Source organism: Amblyomma maculatum, chromosome 8, assembly GCF_055883805.1.
Source record: "Amblyomma maculatum isolate TAMU_Amacu chromosome 8, ASM5588380v1, whole genome shotgun sequence".
Taxonomy (NCBI): domain Eukaryota; kingdom Metazoa; phylum Arthropoda; class Arachnida; order Ixodida; family Ixodidae; genus Amblyomma; species Amblyomma maculatum.
Window position 1 is genome coordinate 112,712,944 of NC_139351.1, and position 21,187 is coordinate 112,734,130.

The 21,187-nt window shown below is 44.1% G+C and overlaps 3 protein-coding genes across 4 annotated transcripts in view; 2 read left to right on the plus strand and 1 right to left on the minus strand.

The window, feature by feature from the left end:
* Window positions 1-21,187, minus strand: part of LOC146182220 (uncharacterized) — a 296,023-nt gene that overhangs the window by 180,811 nt on the left and 94,025 nt on the right. The gene's annotated exons all lie outside the window — the stretch shown is intronic.
* On the plus strand, window positions 1,209-2,532 carry LOC146182221 (kelch domain-containing protein 3-like). The gene is made up of 2 exons (XM_084575980.1): window positions 1,209-1,535; window positions 1,635-2,532. The coding sequence occupies exons 1-2, from the start codon at window positions 1,343-1,345 to the stop codon at window positions 2,411-2,413; spliced, it is 972 nt and encodes a 323-aa protein (XP_084432106.1). The 5' UTR covers window positions 1,209-1,342; the 3' UTR covers window positions 2,414-2,532.
* LOC146182222 (QRFP-like peptide receptor) overlaps window positions 7,330-21,187 on the plus strand; it is a 61,910-nt gene continuing 48,052 nt past the window's right edge. Inside the window, exon 1 of the mRNA XM_084577266.1 lies at window positions 7,330-7,525. The gene's annotated coding sequence lies outside the window, so the exon portion shown is untranslated. The remainder of the gene's footprint in view (window positions 7,526-21,187) is intronic.

Here is a 21,187-nt window from a genome sequence, read left to right on the forward strand (position 1 = left end):
TGAAAGTGGAAAGAGAGAAAGAGGAGCCGTAGTGGAGGGCTGCGGAGTAATTTCGACCACCTGGGGATCTTTAACGTGCGCTGACATCGCACAGCACACGGACGCCACTTCGTTTCGCCTCCATCGAAACGCAGCCGCCGCGGTCGGGTTCGAACCCGGGAACTCCGGCACAGTAGTCGGGCGTCTTAGCACTGCACCACCCCGGCGGAGTGGCGCGACTAATCAATACTGCGCACGACATACGCTGTCAAAAACAAACCTATATTACGAACTCGCTACGAATGAGCGCCTCCCGCTACCAACGCGCGCCGAAATGTGTGGAAAAAAGCGGCAGACGCATCCCACCCGGCCACGCGTACGCTGCTTGCGCTTTGCGAGTTATCGACAGGCTGCGCAGCAATTGATATGAACGCTGCTGCGTATTAAACTCCCGCTGTACTGGCTAGTACTGTAGTATAGGCGTAATTAAATAATAAGGTGAATAGTTCCGTAATGGTATAACATTTCAGAGCATCACCTGCGAAATTTCTGGAGGCGCTATATTCTTGTGCTGAGCGAGCTGGTGCGTGTGTCGGCTCCGTAGTTTTCACCCCATTGCCACAGAAAGTTGTCCCCGAGTACGAGAGATCCTCTAATTTCTTTACCACATATCCCCTCCCTATCACAAAGTACTTTTCTCAGAATTACTTCGATCGCCAATTTGCACTGTGCACGACCGGTTCGGTGCGCGCGTAAATTGCAGCACCAATGAAAGCGCTACTGGAAAGAAGCCGGCAGCGATGTAATTACTGTGGCCGCACTTGATACAAAAAATTACGAGGGACTTTAGCGAATAAAGTAGTGAAAGGCGAAAGTCTGAGAAGTCTGTTCTTGTGTAGCGTTCCTGCCACCTGCATTCCCACACTTGAACACGCGCCAAGGAACGCTAAGGAACGCCATGGAACGCCTTGCGACGAGTGATGGCCTACCATCCAAACGCACACTTGTCGGAGAAAATGTGACAGATACTGCGCCTTTCCTCCAGAAGTCTCATCTTGTCCAGCGTTCCTGCCATCTGCGGCTTAATACAACCAGCACGAACGCGTCGTCATCATCCTTCGAAAGCAAGAAAGCCTTTCACTCTCACCCTCTTTAATCTCGTAGCCGGCGCGCGCAAGGATAAGGAACGCCACCTCTTGCTCAGAGAGCCACGCGAAGTTTCACTGTGATCACCGTGGTCACCGGTCAAAGCCTTAAGGCCTCGCCGCTCAGACCGGTTGCCGTTTCATTGCTCCAGAAAGAAACAGTTCGTCGTCTTCAAGGTCGAGGCTTATTTCTCAGAGGACTGGCAGCGTTCTGCAAGATGTGGACAACGCGGCTGAGTGGCGTCCCAGAGCATGTTGATCGAAATGCCGTGGTGATCAACGGCAAGGCCTACTCCTTCTGCAGGCGCCAAACCCCCATGCCGGAACCCTCACGGATTGACGTCGACGTGCTCATCTTCGACACCGCATCGTACCAGTGGGTAACAACGATGACGACATTGTCTACGTGCGGTAGGCCAATCAACATTTTACGTTGCCACTTTGTACCAGTAGCATACGGAGACAGCGCTTACGTTTGGGGATGTCTGCACGGCTTTTCCTCTCTCGCAGCCCTCTATCGCTTCGACACCAACACGATGACCTGGAGTCGTCCGCAGGTACTCGGACGGCAGCCTACATCGATTAACTGCAGCTTAACCTGCGTGGTGGGTCAACGCATGTATGTATTTGGTGACTTCAATTGTTCACAAGACGTGCACTTCCTTGACCTGGTCACCATGCACTGGCATCGACTCGTCCCTAGCGGTGAAACTCCGATTAAGCGCTTTTTCCTAACCGCGTCTGTCATCGGAACACGAGTGTACCTTTGGAGTGGTCGCCAAGAAGAGCCTGGTCTCGAACGTCGTTTTGTCTGCGACAACACTTTATACTACGTGGAAACAACAACCGCTACGTGGGTGCGCCCGCACGTACAAGGCTTGAGCCCCGTGGCTCGGGAAGGGTTTTCATCCTTCGTCTACGATGAAGAACTGTACATATTTGGAGGGTACAACGCTGAACAGGACAGTTATTTTGCTGACATGCACAAGTACAGCCCCGCTACATCGCGCTGGAGTGAAGTGAAACTGGAAGGCTCAGGCCCGTCTGCCAGGTGCTGGCATGGCTGCTTCGTTGTCAGTGAAAAGCTGTTTATCTTCGGTGGTTTCGGCACGGATGTAAACGGGGAAGACGAGGAGGAAACGCTGACAGATCTTCACGTGCTTCAGTTACCGATATCTACACTGCAGTACAAGTGCCTGCTGGCATTAATCGATGCGCGCATATGTGAAACATACTTACCACCCCTGATTCGAAAAATGATCAATGATATCGTGTCACGTCGTTCGTAGCCAAAAGACTGTTGCGGCACCTAAACCGAATGAAGCAGCCTCGATAAAGTCAGATTGGTTGCGCGGTGGTATGCTGCCATTTGCACGTCGTCACTTTACTCGACAATAAATGTTTACTTTAAAACTGCGTTTTCCTTCCTGTTTAATGATCGCAACAAAAAAAAATTCATTCTTTTAAATTATTATTCATGGCACACAGACTGTAACGAGAACTTGTTTGTACAAGGAAGATGTGTTTCCGCACATGAACAGCCCACCTCACTTGCGGCTTCAGAAGGTTAGCTTTTGGGTTCGTTCAACAACGACAGCATGTTCGATTAAAGCACTGCCCAGCATTTGTTATCTTATTCATGATGGAGCGACTACCTCAATTTTAGCGGTTAGTGTTGAGTTAGATTCCATGAGGGATTGTTTTTCATGTTATATAACTCGCACATTATTCACTTGTTCCCGAATATCTAAGCATGAGTTGATGCAATCGGAAGCGATCCTTTGTTTTTGCCGCCAAATATATGGTAAAATTTTAAATAGCGCGAAGGATGAGAACGAAAAAGACACACACAGATTACTTGGGCCTGTTCAAGTGTTGGACGTTTTTTGTACGGTGGTTGGTGAAGAGTTGTTTAGTGGCTTGCATGAATCTCATTTGCATAATATTGAGGCTCATTTGAGCCTTACTGGCTTGGCATGATAAGTGTAAGCTGACTGCAATTCGTAAACAAAAAGTCTCGCATTTGCAAAAAGAGTGCATTTGCACGCAGTGTTGCCGGTAATTATTCTGGAGACTCCCGCATATTCGTTTTCATGCAGGCTCTCCACGTGTACGCCCTCAGAAGCGTAGTCCACGGACACAGCGGCGCACAATTTTCGTCATGGTTAGTGGTAGATAGTGATAGCACAATTTCCGTCAGGGGTAGATAGCGATCGATAAGGATAGTGTCATTTACTTGTAGAGTGATGATAATGACAAAGACTGACTATGACGTCATCATGACGGTACACCTATAGGATGGTGAGGTCCCGAATTAGCCTAAATCTGAAGAAGGAACGCAACAGATTAGTAAGAAAGAAACCCATCAACGAATTAGCGGTGAGGGGGAGCGCAGAAGAATTCAGGATCTCGCTACGGAATAGATACTCAGCTCTAACCGAGGATGGCGACATTACCCTAAAAGCAATGAACAACAATTCCAGAGATACCATTACTGAGTAGGTGGTAGGATAGTTAGAGAGGATACCGGTAATCTGTCTAAGGAGACGAAAGATTTGAATAAGAAACGCCAGAGTATGAAAGCTTCCAATCCAACAGACCTGATCTAATTGGCCGAAATATCAAAGCTAATCAATAAGCGCAAGGTGGCCGATATAAGGAAATACAACATGGAGAAAATTCAGCATGCTGTAAAGAACGGGAGAAGCCTTAAAGTGGTAAAGAAGAAATTGGGCATAGGCAAAATCCAGATGTATACGATAAGGGACAAGGCGGGCAACGTCATCACGAATAGGGACAATATAGTCAAAGTAGCCGAGGAGTTCTATACAGATCTCTACAGTAGCCAAAGTAATCAGGACCATAATGAGATTGGAGGTGGGGAAATGCAGTCCGACGTTCCACCAGTGACGAAGGACGAGGCCAAGAAAGCATTAGAAACTATGAAAATGGGGAAATCAGCCGGAGAGGATCAAATAACTACAGATTTGTTGAGGGACGGGGGGGGGGGGGGGGGGATATCGTGCTAGAAAAACTGGCCACCCTGTATACGCAGTGCCTGGTGTCATCGACAATAACGGAACCATAGAAGAATGCAAACATTATCCCCATTCATAAGAAAGGGGACTCTAAGGACCTTAAAAATTACAGACCAATCAGCTTACTGTCTGTTACGTATAAGGAATTTACTGAGGTAATCGCTGATAGAATCAGGACAACCTTAGACTGCAATCGAGCAAAGGATCAAGCAGAGTTTCGGAAACGCTACTCTACTATCGATCATATCCATACCATCAACAAGGTGACAGAAAAATGCTCGGAATATAACCAGCCCTTATACATAGCATTCATTGATTATGAAAAAGCATTTTACTCAGTTGAAACCTCGGCGGTGATGCTGGCATTGCGATATCAGGGGGTAGACGAGCCGTACGTGAAAGTGCTGGAAGGTATGTGTAGTGACTGCACAGCAACCATAGTTCTGCATAAAGAAAGTAACAAAAATCCCATAAAGGAGACACAATCTCCCAAGTATTATTCACAGCTTGCTTAGAGAAAGTATTCAGAGACTTGGAATGGGAGCAGATAGGGATAAGGGTAGATGGAAAAATACCTCAGTATTCTGCGATTTTCTGATGACATTGCCTTGCTAAGTAACTCGGGGGATGAACTGCAAATAATGATTGATGACTTAGGCAGAAAAAGTAGAAAGGTAGGCTTGAAAATCAATATGCAGAAGCCTAAGGTAATGTTCAACAGCCTAGGGAGGAATCAGCAGTTAACATTAAGTGGCTAAATACTGGAAGTAGTTGGCGAATATGTCTACTTAGGACAGGTAGTAACCGCAGATCCGGACCATGAAAAGGAAATAACAAGAAGAATAAGATTGGGATGGAGCGCATTTGGCAAGCACTCGCAGATTATGACTAGCAGCTTACCGGTATTGCTCAAGAGGAAAGTGTTCAACAGTTACATCTTACCTGTACTTACCTATGTGGCTGAAGCATGGAGGCTATAACCAAGAGGGTTCTACTTAACTTGAAGACAACCTAGAGGGCTATGGAACGAAAAATAGATAGAAAGCGTGCAGAGTGGGTCAGAGAAATAAAGTTAAATTATGAAGAAGAAATGGCATGGGCAGGACATGTAGCGCGAAAAGAGGATAGCCGATGGTTGCTTATGGTGACAAACTAGATTTCAAGGGAAGGAAAGCGTAGCAGGGAGTGGAAGAAAGTTAGGTGGGCGGATGGAGATATGAAGTTCGCAGGGGTCAAGTGGATGCAGCTAGCACAGAACCGGGTTAATTGGAGAAATATGGGAGAGGCCTTCGCCCTGTTGTGGGTATAGTCAGGCTGATGATGAACGAATGAGCAATCAGTATATTATAACCTTGGTTTTAAGAAACCTTAGAATGTAAACTAATTGACGAAGCGTTTGGCACACAACACCAATATTACGGCATTATTTAGAGAAGGCTAAGGTTGCTTATTATTTCATGAATGCGAAATAATGTGTTTGCTCTGATGTTGCTATTTTGATGACTAGACGGTTGCTGAGGCATCTGTGTCAAAAGGGCTGTTGTTCACGCCATGTAGAATTAAGGTTTATTGATTTTGGGCCATGAATATGACAGACATTGAGACGCAGTTAATGATTATGATATTTTACAGCCGTAAGGCATGAAAAAGCGAAATAGGGCGTAGTCGCGGCTTAGTGACTTGATCGGACGGCTGGACTGCGGGAGGTGGTTGGTTCGAAGCTTACCGCTGGACACCCACAAATAAAAACGGATAAAAGAAGCAGCCCCGTGCCCGGCTCTCCCACGGGTGTGAGCTTGGAAGAAGCTCAGCAAAGCCCGCGGCAAACATCGTTCGAGTCACCGTATTTCCTGTGGTTAAAAGGTTAAAGCAAATCCGTATCGCACACACTAGCTGGAAAACGGGCCTGTTAATGGCCTTGCTGCACTAGGAGGGCTTATCGTTTTTTTTTTGTTTTTTTTTTTGTTTTTTTTTGCTGGCAGTACGAATCACTGACCAATCAGTGCATCTTTTCCGTCTATGACTTTTTCTTCAATAATTTCACCCGAGGAGGCCGAGCACCAGGCTAGAGGAAATCTTGCACATATTGTAAAACCGGTTTGCAACCGGCGGCACTGGGAATCGAACCTAGTACTTCCCGAAGGCGAGGTGCATGCTCTACTACAAGGACCCCGTTTCAGCCTCACAGCTGATAGATCTTGTAAATGCAACCTGGTGTTAAAGACCTATTTCTGCATTCTGTCCAAAAGAAATCAAAGCATCAAGCAAAAAAAAAAAAATCCGAGAGCACTGCAAAATACGCAATACGTAGCGGAGAAATGCGAAAAACAGAGCGTTGCCGCTACACACTTTTTTTTTAGCATGGTATTTACTGCACTGAAACAATGTCCTATGTACATGACCTGTGTACATATGATTAAAAAAAGAGCATTATATCAACACGCTACACACGGTGCATCGTGCGCCCTTGCATAGCTTTTGCTAGCAAGGTCAGGGCTCGTGCCGCGCAGTGGAAATTTCCTTTCCTTTGCACAGGTTTATGGCAGCGCTTCCTGCAAGTGTGTGATTGAACGGTACACCATGGCTCTGTCGCGTTGCGTTACTCGGCGCCCGTTTGTTGCAGTGCTAATTCGAGTGTGGGACTCGTTGAACGGCGTCGCTCGCTCGTCGTCGCGCTTCTTACGTTGCAATGGAGACGGCAGGAATGCTAGACAAGGAGAACACATCTCGCGGAACCTCGCGCGCAGCTCTCGCAAACAGTTCTCGCGCAGGCGAGATTTTCAACACAAGCCAAGAAAAGCTTTCGCTTTAAAAATGCATTCCCACTGAACGGTTGCGTATCGATGTCACTGGATATCCATCCTCACACATCTCGTCTACAGGGGAGTAGCTGAAACCATTAAATAGTACAAAACAACAAGAAAAACAAAAAGAAAACAACTAGAGTGAGACAAATTAACAGGAAAAAAATGAGCAATAGAACAGCGCAGGGCAGGGTCGAGAACAGGAGAGAATAAAAACAAATCAGTTGCCGTTAAAGAGAAGAGAACAGTAGAGCAGGGTGGAGGCAGCCGCTGTCAGGAGCGAAACTGTCATCAGGTGGCGCCACTTTCCACGCTCGCTCCATCCCTGTTGGGGAGAGGCGTCGCAAGAGTGTTTGGCAACCGCCGCCGGGGAATCGTCTGCTAGAGCCGAAGCGCGCCACCGTACTTTGTCGCGTGTCGCCGGTCAAGTCGGTGGCCTCAGCCAGAAGGCTCCAAGTTCAGGGCGACGCGCCAACCGAAAAGTGCTCCGCCGGGCGTCTACGGAGCGTGAGACGTGTGTGACATCATCGCAGCGATTCTGGTTACCCTTCACTGCGCGGTAAGCCATTTTCTAGATTTTCTGGCGTTTCTAGCGTACGCACAAACTTCCTATAGATTGTCGTCGAGTCGTGCGCGGGGATAACGATTTGGGAATGCAACCCCGCGAACAGAGTTGCATTATTATCGACGCATTTTTTACTCTTTTAGCAGCGCCTGCCTTGGTTAGGATGATCTGTAGCTTAGCTGCTCTTTTTCAAACATTCTGCTTGTTGCAGCGGATCCGTTTTCTGGCGATCGCATTTGGGGTGCAGTTTTCGGAATGCGTAACTGCTTTAATAGCCTGATCTCGGTGAAAGTAATGCGCAGTACACTGGTAAACGCGCTCACTGTACTGCCTTTCATTACGGGTTTAAAAGTGGACGTTGTTTTATTTTGTTTTTGTTTTGTTTTTTTGAAGGGAAGGGTGGGGGGGAGGTTAAGCAAGTAGCATTTCTACAAACTTATGAGTGCTTCGATCTCACGTGTGACTTGCCAGCCTATGGATTATCGCCCCTGCATATTCACCGCTTCGTTTCCGGGCATATATTTAGCGCATGTTCAAAGCGATGCGAATTACGCTGCATGAGGATGAACTTCTCGCTCATATTTCTACCCGATACTTGACGCAACTGCATTGGGTTCTAGGAACAGCGCTGGTTCAAATTTTGTTATTGCTGCAGCTTAGATACGATGACTGCGTTTAGCTGATCGCTTTGCAGTTGCCGTTGTGGCTTCGGCATCCGCAGGTATATATAGCGAAGACGATCCAGATACGTAGGAAAGGGTAAATAGGCGGAAACGTTGTGCTGGCTGATTGGTAACTTATCTTGACGGCACCTGAACTATCTTACTTGGTTAATCTGCGCGCTGCTTTGTCCTTTTCCTCGATTATGAAAGATCTGAGGAATGCTCAAATAGGCACAAGATTGCAGGTGTGACACCTGCCAAGCAACTGTTTTGCGATCGGCGTGGAGTTCGATGGAGCTCTCGTTCAAATATGTTTTTTTTTTTTTGTTAACATTAAGCCGCGATTATTACAAAATTCAAGTCACTGCTACATCCCCTTAAGCTACCGGCGATGACTGCCGCCTTAGTTTTGCCTCAACGGCCACACACATAGAAATTTAGGATACTTTCCTGCAAATATTTCTTGAACATGCCTTTTTAAACATTATTTACAGTCACGATAACAATCAACGTATCCGCAGACTCTTTCTCGACAGGCTTCTAGTTTTTTGGTAATCATTTTCAAAAACATGCATCGTATCAGGCGCCGAAGTTATTTCTGTTAGTATACTCTTTGAATGTTGCAAATTCGTCTCACAGTCATATTTAAAATTGGAACCCATTTATTTTATAGCGCCGATATAATTGCGCACGAAGAGCGCAAAAAAAAAAACAAACAAAAAAACAACACGTTAATATCAAATTTTTGCCAAGTATCGGGTGCTGGGACCACATTTATTAACATATACATAATACTGCCGTATAGTAGTCCTCACAACTGCCTTACAATTAATAGGTTCTCTTCCTCGACTTCACTTCAAAAATGCTCATATGACGTAAACTGTAGTATTGGGCGTGATCAAAGGACAGACACTGGCTAACTCTTCTAGCGCTATTCTTATCATAGTAGATAACTCAGTCATTTCATGGCTACTTTAAATACAGCGTGTACTGGAAAGTTTCAACTGTACTTCAAGAATTCAATGAAGTTTCAAAATGCCTGCATGCGCTACATAAAGCAGTTCGTCCTAGTGAGCACTTCGGGACTTTACACCAAGTCGTTCAATAAAACGATCAGCGCAAGAGCAGTGACTCACAGCGTAGCGAATTTCCCTTCCACATTTACCGTTGTGCAAGAATTTTTCGAGCAATTTACGACACGCTTATTTTTAAGCATGAGCGAAAGAGGTTGGCAAAGCGCTCTTCCGCCGTGACAGCCGCCAATGAAAGTGTACTGTTTTTAAAGAAGGTTAAGAAAGAACAAAAAAGTGTCTAAACCGCAACTCACTAATCGTTCGTCGCTTACGAAGCTGCTTTTCGTGTTTCCAACTGCGAAGAACAGGTGCTTCAGACATAAAGTGCTGGAGAGTGCGGCAGCACTTTTTGTAGGCATGAGAAACACTATGTCGAATTAACGGCCAGCGCCGGGGATCAATAAATATAGCAGCAGAGAAACGCTGTACTATGCTCGGAAGGCGCGGGTTGAGCAAGCCTTTTTTTTTTTTACCCGGCAAATGTTTAAATAAAGAGCAAAATAGAAGTGTGTAAAATAAATAAAATACTGGCGTAAGTTCATAATGATGTCATCCCTATCTGATTGCGATGTACGTAGAGAATGCAATAAGCAGCACAAATGACCAAACACGTGCTTCTAAACGTAATCGTTGGAGAAGATAGAATAAATTTAGGTTATATATACCATGAAATGCCTCCCATGTAGGAAGAAAAGATACCTCTAAGAAACAATGTTCCAAATGTACTTAGAAGCCAACATAGAGAAAAGGTTTTGACAGACACACACACACAAAAAAAGTATGAGGAGCATTCGTAATTTTCCAGTTACTTTATATTAACGTCATGTATTACAAAAAATTAATGCTGCCCTGAACGGTTTTCGGAACGTGGCGGACCTCATCACATGAGATAAATTGTTTGGGTGGGATTTTCTATCTTGCGTGCTAGCGCAAATAGATGGATGGAATATAGGAGCGTCCCCTTTGGAACGGGGTGGTGGCAGTAGCTATGATGCTAATTTTTCTCCATATATCTTAATTATTGTTTTGTTTAACTATACCATCATTCTATCGCCTCTTATATTGTCCCGCACCTGGCGGGAGAGTCGGAATGTTAGAAATTTAAAATGCTGGCCAAAGAGTATAACTATGTTGATGTGGGAGATTTATATAGATCTAGTTGGGTTCCAAGGACGTGAAACAATATTTGTATGCAAAGCACTGCTTTTTAGGAAAAGTTCACATCGCAAACTTCTGCTCTCCTTTTGTGACCCACCCGCTCACACACCCTTACGCTTAGTTTTCATAATGCAGCAAGTTACAAAACTATTGGGATTTAAACTCGCTTTTTTTCACACGGCGCATAGCTCAGAAGCCTTGTCGATCCTGGAATCAATCCATTACAATCGCAGCGAGAATGTCACCTAAACAGCTGCTCATGCGAGTAATCGGACGTCGAGCTGTTTAAAGGAAACTGCGGAAAAAAAAAAAAAAACTAGAAAAAAATTTCTCAAGACAACATAGTCTTCGAGCTAATTTCTGAAACACTCTTTACGGGGGTACTGAAATTTTCGTATCTGATTTTCCTGGAAGAACGTGCCATAATAATGAAATCTATTTCAAATATCGCGGGTGTAAATGTTTTCAAAGTTAATTATAAATTATAGAGGGCTTCAATAAATGCTGACCGCTCAAAATGAGGTTGTCCAAATTTAATATTTCGTTGTTCTAATCTAGTCCGCACAATGTCACAGTTGATGGCTATTGATATCAATGCTGGCTCCGACTCAAACGTTTCAGCTTAACGGGGTGATGCTGCGGATATTCATTAGAGAAATGGCTCAGCAGAAAATGCACGGTCCCGTTTCTAATTTTCTAGCCCGCCGGCATTGTTTTTGAAACAACACTGTGGCAAAAAGAAAACAAGAGGTCTGTTACAATTCAACTGCCTTTGATGCGCAATGTACCAAAGCGGGAAGAATTATCGCTAAAGAATTCATTCGTGGATGAACATAAATTTCAGTTCATGAGGAATGAAAGCGCAAATAGCAAATAGCATTTTTATTTTTATTACGATAAAGACGCCATGTTTTTTTTGGTATATTATATTGTTGCGGCTCGCTCGGCGCATGCGCGTGTGAATGAAGTGAAAAAAAAAAAAAAATGTGCGCGCGTGCGCAGTACATACTGATCATTCTTCCTTTAGCCAGCTAGAAGAATTATTCACACACCTAAAATAACTGAAACAAGTGACGAGTGAGTTGCCTGAGGAGAAGCGTTTAAACCCACATGGATAAACAGTGCAGGCGAGCGGTTAAAAACTGAGGAAACTACAGTTAACTAAAACGACCTTCATAATAGTTTTTTAGCGTTCTCTGCAAAATACCATAGAGCTTCAACAAAGACCCATCCCCCCCCCCCCCCCCCACACACACACACACACCCTCTTCCCCTTGTATTGCTTTTTGCTAATGGGCTTAACCAAACGAATCTGCGTTACTACTCTCCGACCTGCGCAAAAGGTCAGCTTACCATCCTATTCTGCACGGACGTTAACGGGGCTCATTTCCTGCTCGCAAGATAATTATGCTAATATTGATCAGACTACCCTTCCAGTTACATTTCTGATTTACTCTATTAACTTACAAGGCCGAACGAACTGTGACCAAATCATTCACTAGAAATATTAACCAGACACAACCAGCAATTTCAACTGTCTTACCGCCGCACTGAGTGCTGTTGGACTAATTTTGAAATAAGTGGTTGTTTTATTATATGCGGCGATGTGCGCTTATGCAGTTTTAGCGTTTGGTATTTTTATTAGAGATTTTTCTGAATTTAGAGGAATCCCTCTTTTGACTTTGCGATGATATATATTCAGAATCGCTCTTACGTGATTAAGTAAAAAGGCAGCGTCTCCGAACAGGGCATCTATGAATTTCGACTTTCTTGTAGCACAAGTAATGCATCGCTAATACAAATGTGACGAGATTATTTATTTTTTAGTATTGCATTTTTTTTACGCATTTTGGGCGTAAGCCGGTTGAGTGATTCAGTGACATTTATATCACTTTGGTGTCGTGCTTTTAAGTCGTTGGAGTCAGCCAAGGCCCAATCATGCTATTTGTTTCGGAAAACAATTATAACACAATAACCGGCAAATCCCTTCAAACCGTGCCAGGAAGCTAAGAGGCCACCTCTTTGGTTTGGTTTGGTTTTAAGGGTGTAAGTTCTCAAAGCAACTCAGGCTATGAAAGACGCCATGTTGAAGGCTCCAGAATTTCGACCACGTGGGGCCCTTTAACGCAAGCTCACATCGCACCGCACATAAGCGCCGTGCTTTTTGCCTTCATCGGAAAGCGTCCGCCGCGGTTGAGATTTCATCCCGCATTCTTGGGCGCAGAAGTCGAGCACCTTAACCACTGCACTACTACGTCGGGGTGCCCGCCTCTTTTTTTCAGCCTTTAAACAAGCAGGGCATAAAATTTTTCATGCCATTGTTGTCGACAATGAATGCAACATGTCCAGGATCCTGGGGCACCTCCTCCCGCCGGGGCGGTGCAGTGGTTACGGAACTCGACTACTGTTCCCAAGGATGCGAGATTATTTTTTTCAACTCCCGGCATCGGCGGCCGCTTTTTCATGAAAGCGAAAGCATGGTGCCCGTGTGCTGTGCGATGTCAGTGCACGTTAAAGACCCCTAGGTGGTCGAAATTTCTGAAATCCTCCACTACGGCGTCTCTCATAGTCTGAGTCGCTTTGGGACGTTAAATCCCATAAACCAACTGAGGCACCTTTTTAATTGTGAATAAAATGCGGAATACTGTAAAACACTTTTACTCTCGTATTGATGGAAATGGTTGAATTTTGCGATGGACAGCAAACGTTTGCTCCTGAAGTTGGTACGTCACTCACAAAGAATAAGTCAGACTGCCATATAAATTTATTAGGAGGACTTTTAGAAAATAATAGCAAGAAACTATAAGCCTACCGAACGAAGATATTTACATATATTCATTGTTACTGGGATGTTATACAATACGTTGAAAATTACATACATCAGCCCTTCCTCAGAAAATGCCCACCATTTCCGGACACGATGTTACTTGTTGGATACTGCAGGTGCATTTAAGTTGTTGCGTATTTCTTTATTTTGTTGTTCCAGAGAACACAGCAGGTTATTACTGCTGTAGTTGAACTAAATAACAAAATAATAATAATAAGGCTTATCCCGTTTTTTCCTCCAGCGCTTTATTTTTTCTTGCACTTTTTTCCTCGTTAGTCTAGTCAAAAACGCAAAATCTCATAACGGGAAGGCTTCACGCTTCGCCGCCCCTGATGCGTGTGGCTATGCCTCACGACGAAAACTTCTCATGTTTCCGGCAGCCATCGGAAACAATGCAGGGTGGAAAATATTTTTATTTCTCTTTCTCTCAAAGTGAGCCGAGTGTCGACACTAGAGTATCTATAAAGATTAGCTAGGCTTATAAACATCTAGTTTGACGAAACAAAAAAGAAAAAAGAACGAAAGAAAATGCCTCTCTCTCGATTACTGCTGTTTAGTGTCAGCGCCTCTTGAAGTGCCGAATAATAATAAAAAAAGAGCTTGTAAGTTTAACGTCCAATCTTTCTTCACGCTAAGCTGCAAATCCATGGTGGCAAAATCTGGCGTTTAGCGCATGAAGGAGTCAAGATAAAGGGTGGCGAAGGGGGCGGAGAAAGCCTGGTTCCTGAACCTGATGTTTAGTGATGTTTTTTTTTTGCGCATGGTTTTGCGCTTGAAGCTCCGCTTAGTGGTGGAAGGCACCGAAACGCTAGTTCGCTTTTCCTCACAATGTCTCGCATGCATGCTTGCTCCTTTTCCGAAAAGGCGCCCACAACAGTTTGTTGATCTCATAACACCCTAACTTTTAGGAATTGTTTACTCTAAGAGCGTTTAATTTATAACCAGGCTCTTTACCAGCAGGGAGGTTCTGTCTGTTTTAGTTTCTCCCAGCGCATTATGTATACAGCGCTCTCGAATATTCATGCTTAAAAAAGTAGACTTCATAAATTACAGATGCTGTCATTTTTTTAACCATATAAGCGGGCCAGTTCTGACAAGAGAATATTTTACTTAGACGTATTGTTTGACAAGTACATTGTTGATAATAACAACGCGTTACATTCGGCTATTATTGTGGCAGAAATAAATGATACGAGTCGCAATTTTCACGTCTGCCTTTTCAGCTGTGGCAGCCATTTAAAGTCCGCTAAGAACATCTACCGGCTTTCTCTGCACCGAACATCATCATCATCAGCCTGACTATACCCACTGCAGGGCGAAGGCCTCTCCCATATTTATCCAATTAACCCGGTTCTGTGCTAGCTGCATCCACTTGACCCCTGCGAACTTCTTAACCTCATCCGCCCACCTAACTTTCTGCCGCTCCCTGCTACGCTTTCCTAACCTTGGAATCCAGTTCGTTACCCTAAGCGACCATCGGTTATCCTTTCTTCGCACTACATGTCCTGCACATTCACATTTCTTCTTCTTAATTTCCACTAGAATGTCGGTAACTTGAGTTATTTCTCTGACCCACTTACGTGGGAATTTGTGCTCGCGTAGGTATTCATACGCCTTCATGTCGTGACACATAATAATAAAATAAACATATGCAGAAGCTTGTAATGTGACCTGTGAAGAGCGCAGAATAGATCGTCAGCGCCGAAATTTGCCTGTACCAAAATCGCGTCGAAAAGTTATGCATAACAAATACATATGCTCTGCACTCCGCATTTCGCCCTGGATTTGTCTAAGAGCGGATTTTTCGTTATTTTGAAGATATTCTGGAGTTCCAGAAAAGTGAGAATGCTCCAAAAAAAGGGTTCTGAAGGACTAGAAGGTTCAAAACCAACATGCTGTGTTTTAGTAATATATATATATATATATGTATATATATATATATATATATATATATATATATATATATATATATATATATATATATATATATATATATATATATATATATATATATATATATATCCTTATATGGGCGTTTGTACCTTCTCCATTACGATGAAAAAACTAAATGCGCATTGGCTGGGTGTCGTAAAGTGAAAGACGAGCGCACGACTTACTATAGCTGAGTGACACGTGAAATAAATTTGGTGCAGTGTTCCTGCGCAGTGCCGCTTCCGTCACGTCGCACCGAAAGATGCTGGCTGCTTACTTTGCGATGTGAATCTTTCCGGAAATCATGATCAAATTCCAGTCGTCGCGCCGCTTGCGCACATACGGGACAGAACAACACTGAGCCCCTGAGCATGCATCGAGCAGGCGGAATAACCTGGTGTTGAGCAAGCGGGACGGGAGGTCCGCCTGCTCGATGAATGCTCAGAGGCTCACCATTTTTCAGTCCCTGGTTTGCGCACGCACATCGCACGCAGTGCAGCGAACGCTCCACGTATGCTACTTCGGATAATACGCACCAATTTGCCCAAACGCTGCCGCTGCTTGCGCAGTTTGTCGCATGGACGATCAACTAGTGAGACGATGCTTGGGGCTGACAGCTTTCTATGTAAGGTGCATAGCTTGTAAGGTGCATAGTAAGGTGCATAGCTATGTAAGGTGCATAGTGATAGCTTGTACGAAGTTTTGTTTCAGGGCGTGTCTGAACACTCGCTCATGTGCGACGTATGCTTCTTAATTTTTTGTACATTGTAAATAGTGTAGATAGCTCTCCCCTGTCCTAAATAGTTACCGCTCCCCTTCTGTAGTTCACCGCACTGTTCTCTTCCCGTCCCTTTTATTTTTCGCGGGCACATCTCGGGGACTTGAAATATGGGATTGCTATTTCCGCTGTAGGCCAAGATTTCTTCTGCAGTTTTTTTTTCTCCTACAAATAAAGCACAAAAACAGCTACCAAAAGGTTCTGATTTCTCGCACGTATTGCTACAACCGCTGAGCTAGCGTCAACGTATGAGCGCCATAGCAGCAACCAACTTCGGATCACGTTAGCATGCGCATGATGCAATAAAATCCAGCGCGCTCTTGCAATAACCATTTTTAATTCAGTGCGCATATTACCCGTCACAAACTACACCTAGGCGATTCCGTCAACGTGGTTTCATTCCCCATGCTCTAACTTCGCAAAGAAAAATTTCGGCAGCGCAGAGGTATCGTGGATACTTAATGTTATCGATAAATCATTAAAAATTCGTTACAAGCGCCTGCTGTATTGCCTTTAAGAAAAGCGTTGACACTAATCAGCGAGCCGTTTTCCACACAATCTTTTACTTGAGATTTGCTTCAGCTTTAATCACGAGGCCAGCTTGTGATCACAGCATCTCTACCGGCTAAGGGACCTAAAACACTGTTCATCGTTAAAGGCACTGAGGAGAGCTTCTCCATGGTGTGTTCATAGTTTGCACGCTCGTCAGCGTACGCAGTGCACTCAAGTAGGATATGTTCCGCAGTTTCAATCGAGCCACAATTGTCACAATACGTACTGTTCATTTCACCGAAACGGTAGCGCAATCCATTTGTGTATGCACAGCTTAGACTAGCGCTGAACTTTTTATTTACATAATTTAAAGACATTGGACTCCTTGACAAACTCTAAATTCACCTCGCATGTTTCCCTCGGGCAAGCTGTGAACACTATAAGCACATTTCTCGGATCATGCATTTCATTATTTGATTTTATATCATTTCTCCAGGAAGCACCTTAACACGTATTTAATGGCCGTGTTTTATCTCCCCCTTCAATTCTAATGTTTCCCTCACCATTCTTTTTTCAATCTTTCCCTCCCGAATTCCCCTACCCACACAAAGTAGCATGCCAGCGAAATCTAAACGTCGTTAAAATCCTCTGCTTTTCCATTAAAGAGTCTCTTTCTCTCATCTCTACCGGCGCTAGCTACGGTCTCGCGTTTAAAATATCGCTCGTTTGTCTTGTCTTTATTTTCTTTTGTCAAGAGAAGCTTTTACGATGCTGATCATGACTGATTTTTAAAGTTAAACACACTATTGCTAGTAAATATAAGCTCTTAAATAAATATACAAATGCATAAAGAGCGACACTGGTGCTAGCTTTTCAAGTTTGTAGGTCATGAAAAAGAATAGGCGCGTGTATGACATTTTTAAGGCAAGCATCTTGCATACACCCCTTGTGTTGTATCATCCTGCTAGGGACCGTGTAATCATTTATTTATAGCGAGACTTAAAAATTTCTGGGCCATAAAAACTGTCCTTATTGCAGTCCGTAAAAAGTAGTATGTTCACGCAACTTGGGTCCGTACCCGTTGTGGTATCGAATCTCCGGCTTACGTTAAGATCCCCCCCTCCCCCCCCCTCACACACATGAGTGCAAGTGCCCGCATTCAAGACTGAGTCGACTGGCATTATCTAGAGCGGAAAACGTAGACAATTAGGAAAAATATATAAGAAAGCGAAGGGATATTAAGAGGATTTTGACGTAGATAACAAACGTAGGAGCGTATGAAACGTTGCATCGACCAAGAGCATGCGAATATACAAATAAATGTACGCCCACACAATATGCGTGACCATACAATAAAAACAGGGGAAAAGTCTCACTCTGAATACGCGATCGAAGTCGTCCAGAAAACGAGTTCCCGTGAAGCATACGACCACTGCCACAGGAATTCCTTCTTTCCCACGCGGATAAGGTCCCCCCACTGGAAGCCGAGCAAGGCGAGAAAGCAAAACGGAGTATGTTACACAAGGAGCGCTTGCTTGTTCAGTCCGCTGCGTCTATTCATATGTATTGACGGGTGTCGGGAGGGTTGCAATAACTTCGCTTTAAGAGCTCCGTTCTATTCGGATTTAGCAGGCTCCATTGAGGAAACTGACGGTACAGCTGAACGCTTAGAAGATCGAAGCATTACAGGAAAGGCCTCGGTGGTGGAAGCAGTCCAGCTTTAAACCGGTGGCAGATAAAAGGAAACGCGAGGGGCGGGTAGTTGGAGGATAGCACCGGAATTTCAGACATACATTTTCTTGCTCCCAGCCTACTTTCATAGAAATGTCGCTTCAAGCAAGCGCTGCGTGGAATATGTTCTGCGAGAAAGGTTTCTTTTTGCGAAACTCCAAAGAACGCAGTGTTCTGCGGCTGTATATGCTGCGGCTTCCTTACAATCTTGTGGGTAAAAAGTCTGAGCTTCGGTATAGATCACTCATTATTCACAGGTTTGTACCGTTGCACCCTGATGTTTGCATGTTTTTGTGGTCGTTGAGGCCAGCGATGCAAGTGAGATTACAAAGAATCGTGAGCGCTGCAGCACCTGCACTGGAGGGATGCGGAATTCAGCTAGTTTTGTTGGAAATGAAACTTACCTTAAAGCAAACTATAATGCCCAAAACGAAACAGAATGTATGTCAGTTTTGGTCGAGGTAAGTAACCTAAATCTTTTTTTTTTTTTTTTTTGTAGCGATAACTACATTGGTCACAGTCTCGCTATTTCGTCGTGCCTGTTCGTGCCTGTCCGAAGAAGAAAAAGAGAAGAAAAAGAAGAAGCAGACGAAGAAGACAGATAACTCGGTAGTTGGTAGAGGCGAACGACAACAGCGAGTTGCTAGGACAGAAGGTTCGTTCGATGGTTGTGATGGCGGTGTGCCCCGGAGTGTGACGTAGAGACGATGTCATACCACTAGAAGTCTCCTGCACACGATTGAGAATGGTCAACGATGGGAGGCAAGGGATTCCTGCATGGCATAAATAAAGCCAAAACCGTAGAGTAGAACCACTATGTGCAAAAGCCATGTCTTTACTTTAAAGCTGAACCTTAGCGTACCCATGCAGATTGCTCTCGCGTAACTCCAGGTTTAATCACAAGCTAAACCACTGGTAATTTTTTTACCGCAGTGCAACCTTACTTTTCGGTTGAACTCTTCGTGGCATTTTACTTATTTTGAGATTTTTGATCGAATGTGTTTTTCATTGTGATCATGAAATAAGGAAACAGAAAGATCGGCCCTATGGCATTGATTATCGCTCTCAGCAAGGACGCGAAAGGGTGGTGGTTGGGGTGCAGGCGAGGACATGGTTGTTTTTTATAATGATTGAAAGTTCAGGCGGACAAGCTTTGCCGACAGACTCTCGTGACGCTCCACAATAGACAACAAACGCGTTCGCCATAATAAATCATGACAATTAGATACAGCCTCTGGTTTGGATCTAAAAACCCTTATACATTTAGCTGAGAAGTGAGCTACATTTCTAGCTTCTCAATTCAGTTGCATCTTTTTTTTTCTTGTCACAGTTGTAATAAAGATTTGCATTTTGATCTTAAGAATTTGTGATCTCTCCTCTTCTGTTGTGAGAGGAAGGGGCTCTGGGGGGGAAACTCAGTTCATAAAGCTTGGATGGAGGATCGCCATAGGTAAGAATACGAGAAAAAGCGCACCTAGTGCACTACATTATCAAAATCATATTCCAGTCATGCAACTTATTTACGCTCCGGGCCACAAGTGCGCATACATAAACTAGCAGACCCCCGCTAAGGCTTGAGTAAGGCCACTCCGAGCACTGAAAATAGGGAGGCTGGAATAAAAATAGGAAGAGCGCAGAGCGCCGTCACCCTCAACATTTAGTTGTCATTTTGTTGCATTTTTCTTCCTTGCTTGTGTTGACGCGAAGGGGCTTGTAGTGTGCACTGGGCGAGAGTATCAGCCAACATCATGAGCACGTGTAGCTTCCTATATAACTAATATTCTTTATTTATAACTTGGAAGAATTAGAAAAACTGCATATATGCCACGCAGTTGTTAACAGTCCTCAGATGAGTTCAATCGGCAGTCTTTTAAACGCCCAATCACATTTAACTGGGACGCCGGTACTGATAAGACATTCGGCTCTTAATATTCCAATATTTACGCTCAATCTAGAGATATCCAAAGACTCATGCCATACGTAAATCACAGAAATATAACAATAAATTAAAATGAAATAAGAATAAATTGTTAAACGCCAAACGTGAAGGCCACAATTCATCAGCAATGAATACCGTAAACTAAATATAGAGAATAGACGGTGTAAAATGCCATACAGTTATCGACAAGTTGTCATTTCGTTTGACCTTTTTACAGCATGCCTCATGCACCCTCCGCGTCTTTTCAAATGTGGTGTTTATAAGGTTTTCAGCAGTATATCACCATTACCTGAAACGTGAAAGTTTTCGGCCCAACAAGGATTTATTTAGGGCGCCTCATCGTTTTCTCTCCACTAGGTTTTATGAGTGTTCCGCCGTATTTCACCATTAACTCGGACACTGAAGTTTATGCTTTAGCAATGTCAAGAAGTTACAGCCGTTCATTTTTAAACGGCATGGACGTGTTCAGGGTACAGCGCCACCGGCGCTAAAAATGCCCGTTCGGGTCACTTCTCGCATTAATTACTCAGTCAGGGAGGAGGTGAATGAGAAGACCCAAGTTGAAAGAGAAAGAAAAAAATTATAGTGCATATAACTTTTAAAAAAATGCGGAATCAAACGAACCGCTACACCTTTTCAGAATGTGTCTACAGCAAACGTCAAGACAGGTGCCCGTTTGACTGAAGAGCGAAGTAGATGGAGTGCTTACGCCACGGAGCGCCTGTGCTTTGGCTCTGATGCTTCTTATATTTTCACTGAATGTGTTTTTCGCTCACCCCGTCGTGGGTTTCATTGCCCTGGTACTTTTTTTTTGGTACTCCGTTAAGCTACCTGTTGTCATCCCACTACACTGCGTACTCTGTCCGTTCTCATACAAATTGCTTCATTCCACAAAATTTGATACTTTATTGTAAATCACCTCAATTTATCTCACAGTGTCGGTCGTTATTGCAATCAGCCATTATATACGCACAATACACTCACATTTTTCGCGCACGCAATGCCTTCCAATTTTCTTACATCCGCTATAGCTGCGTAAATGCAGGAGAGCTTCTAAGGAGGAG

What these genes read in the sequence shown, in the direction of transcription:
- LOC146182221 (XM_084575980.1), top strand. Translation starts at nt 1,343, where the DNA reads ATGTGGACAACGCGGCTGAGTGGCGTCCCAGAGCATGTTGATCGAAAT. An exon ending in GACGACATTGTCTACGTGCG is followed by an intron (nt 1,536 to 1,634) that starts GTAGGCCAATCA and finishes CCTCTCTCGCAG; the next exon opens with CCCTCTATCGCTTCGACACC.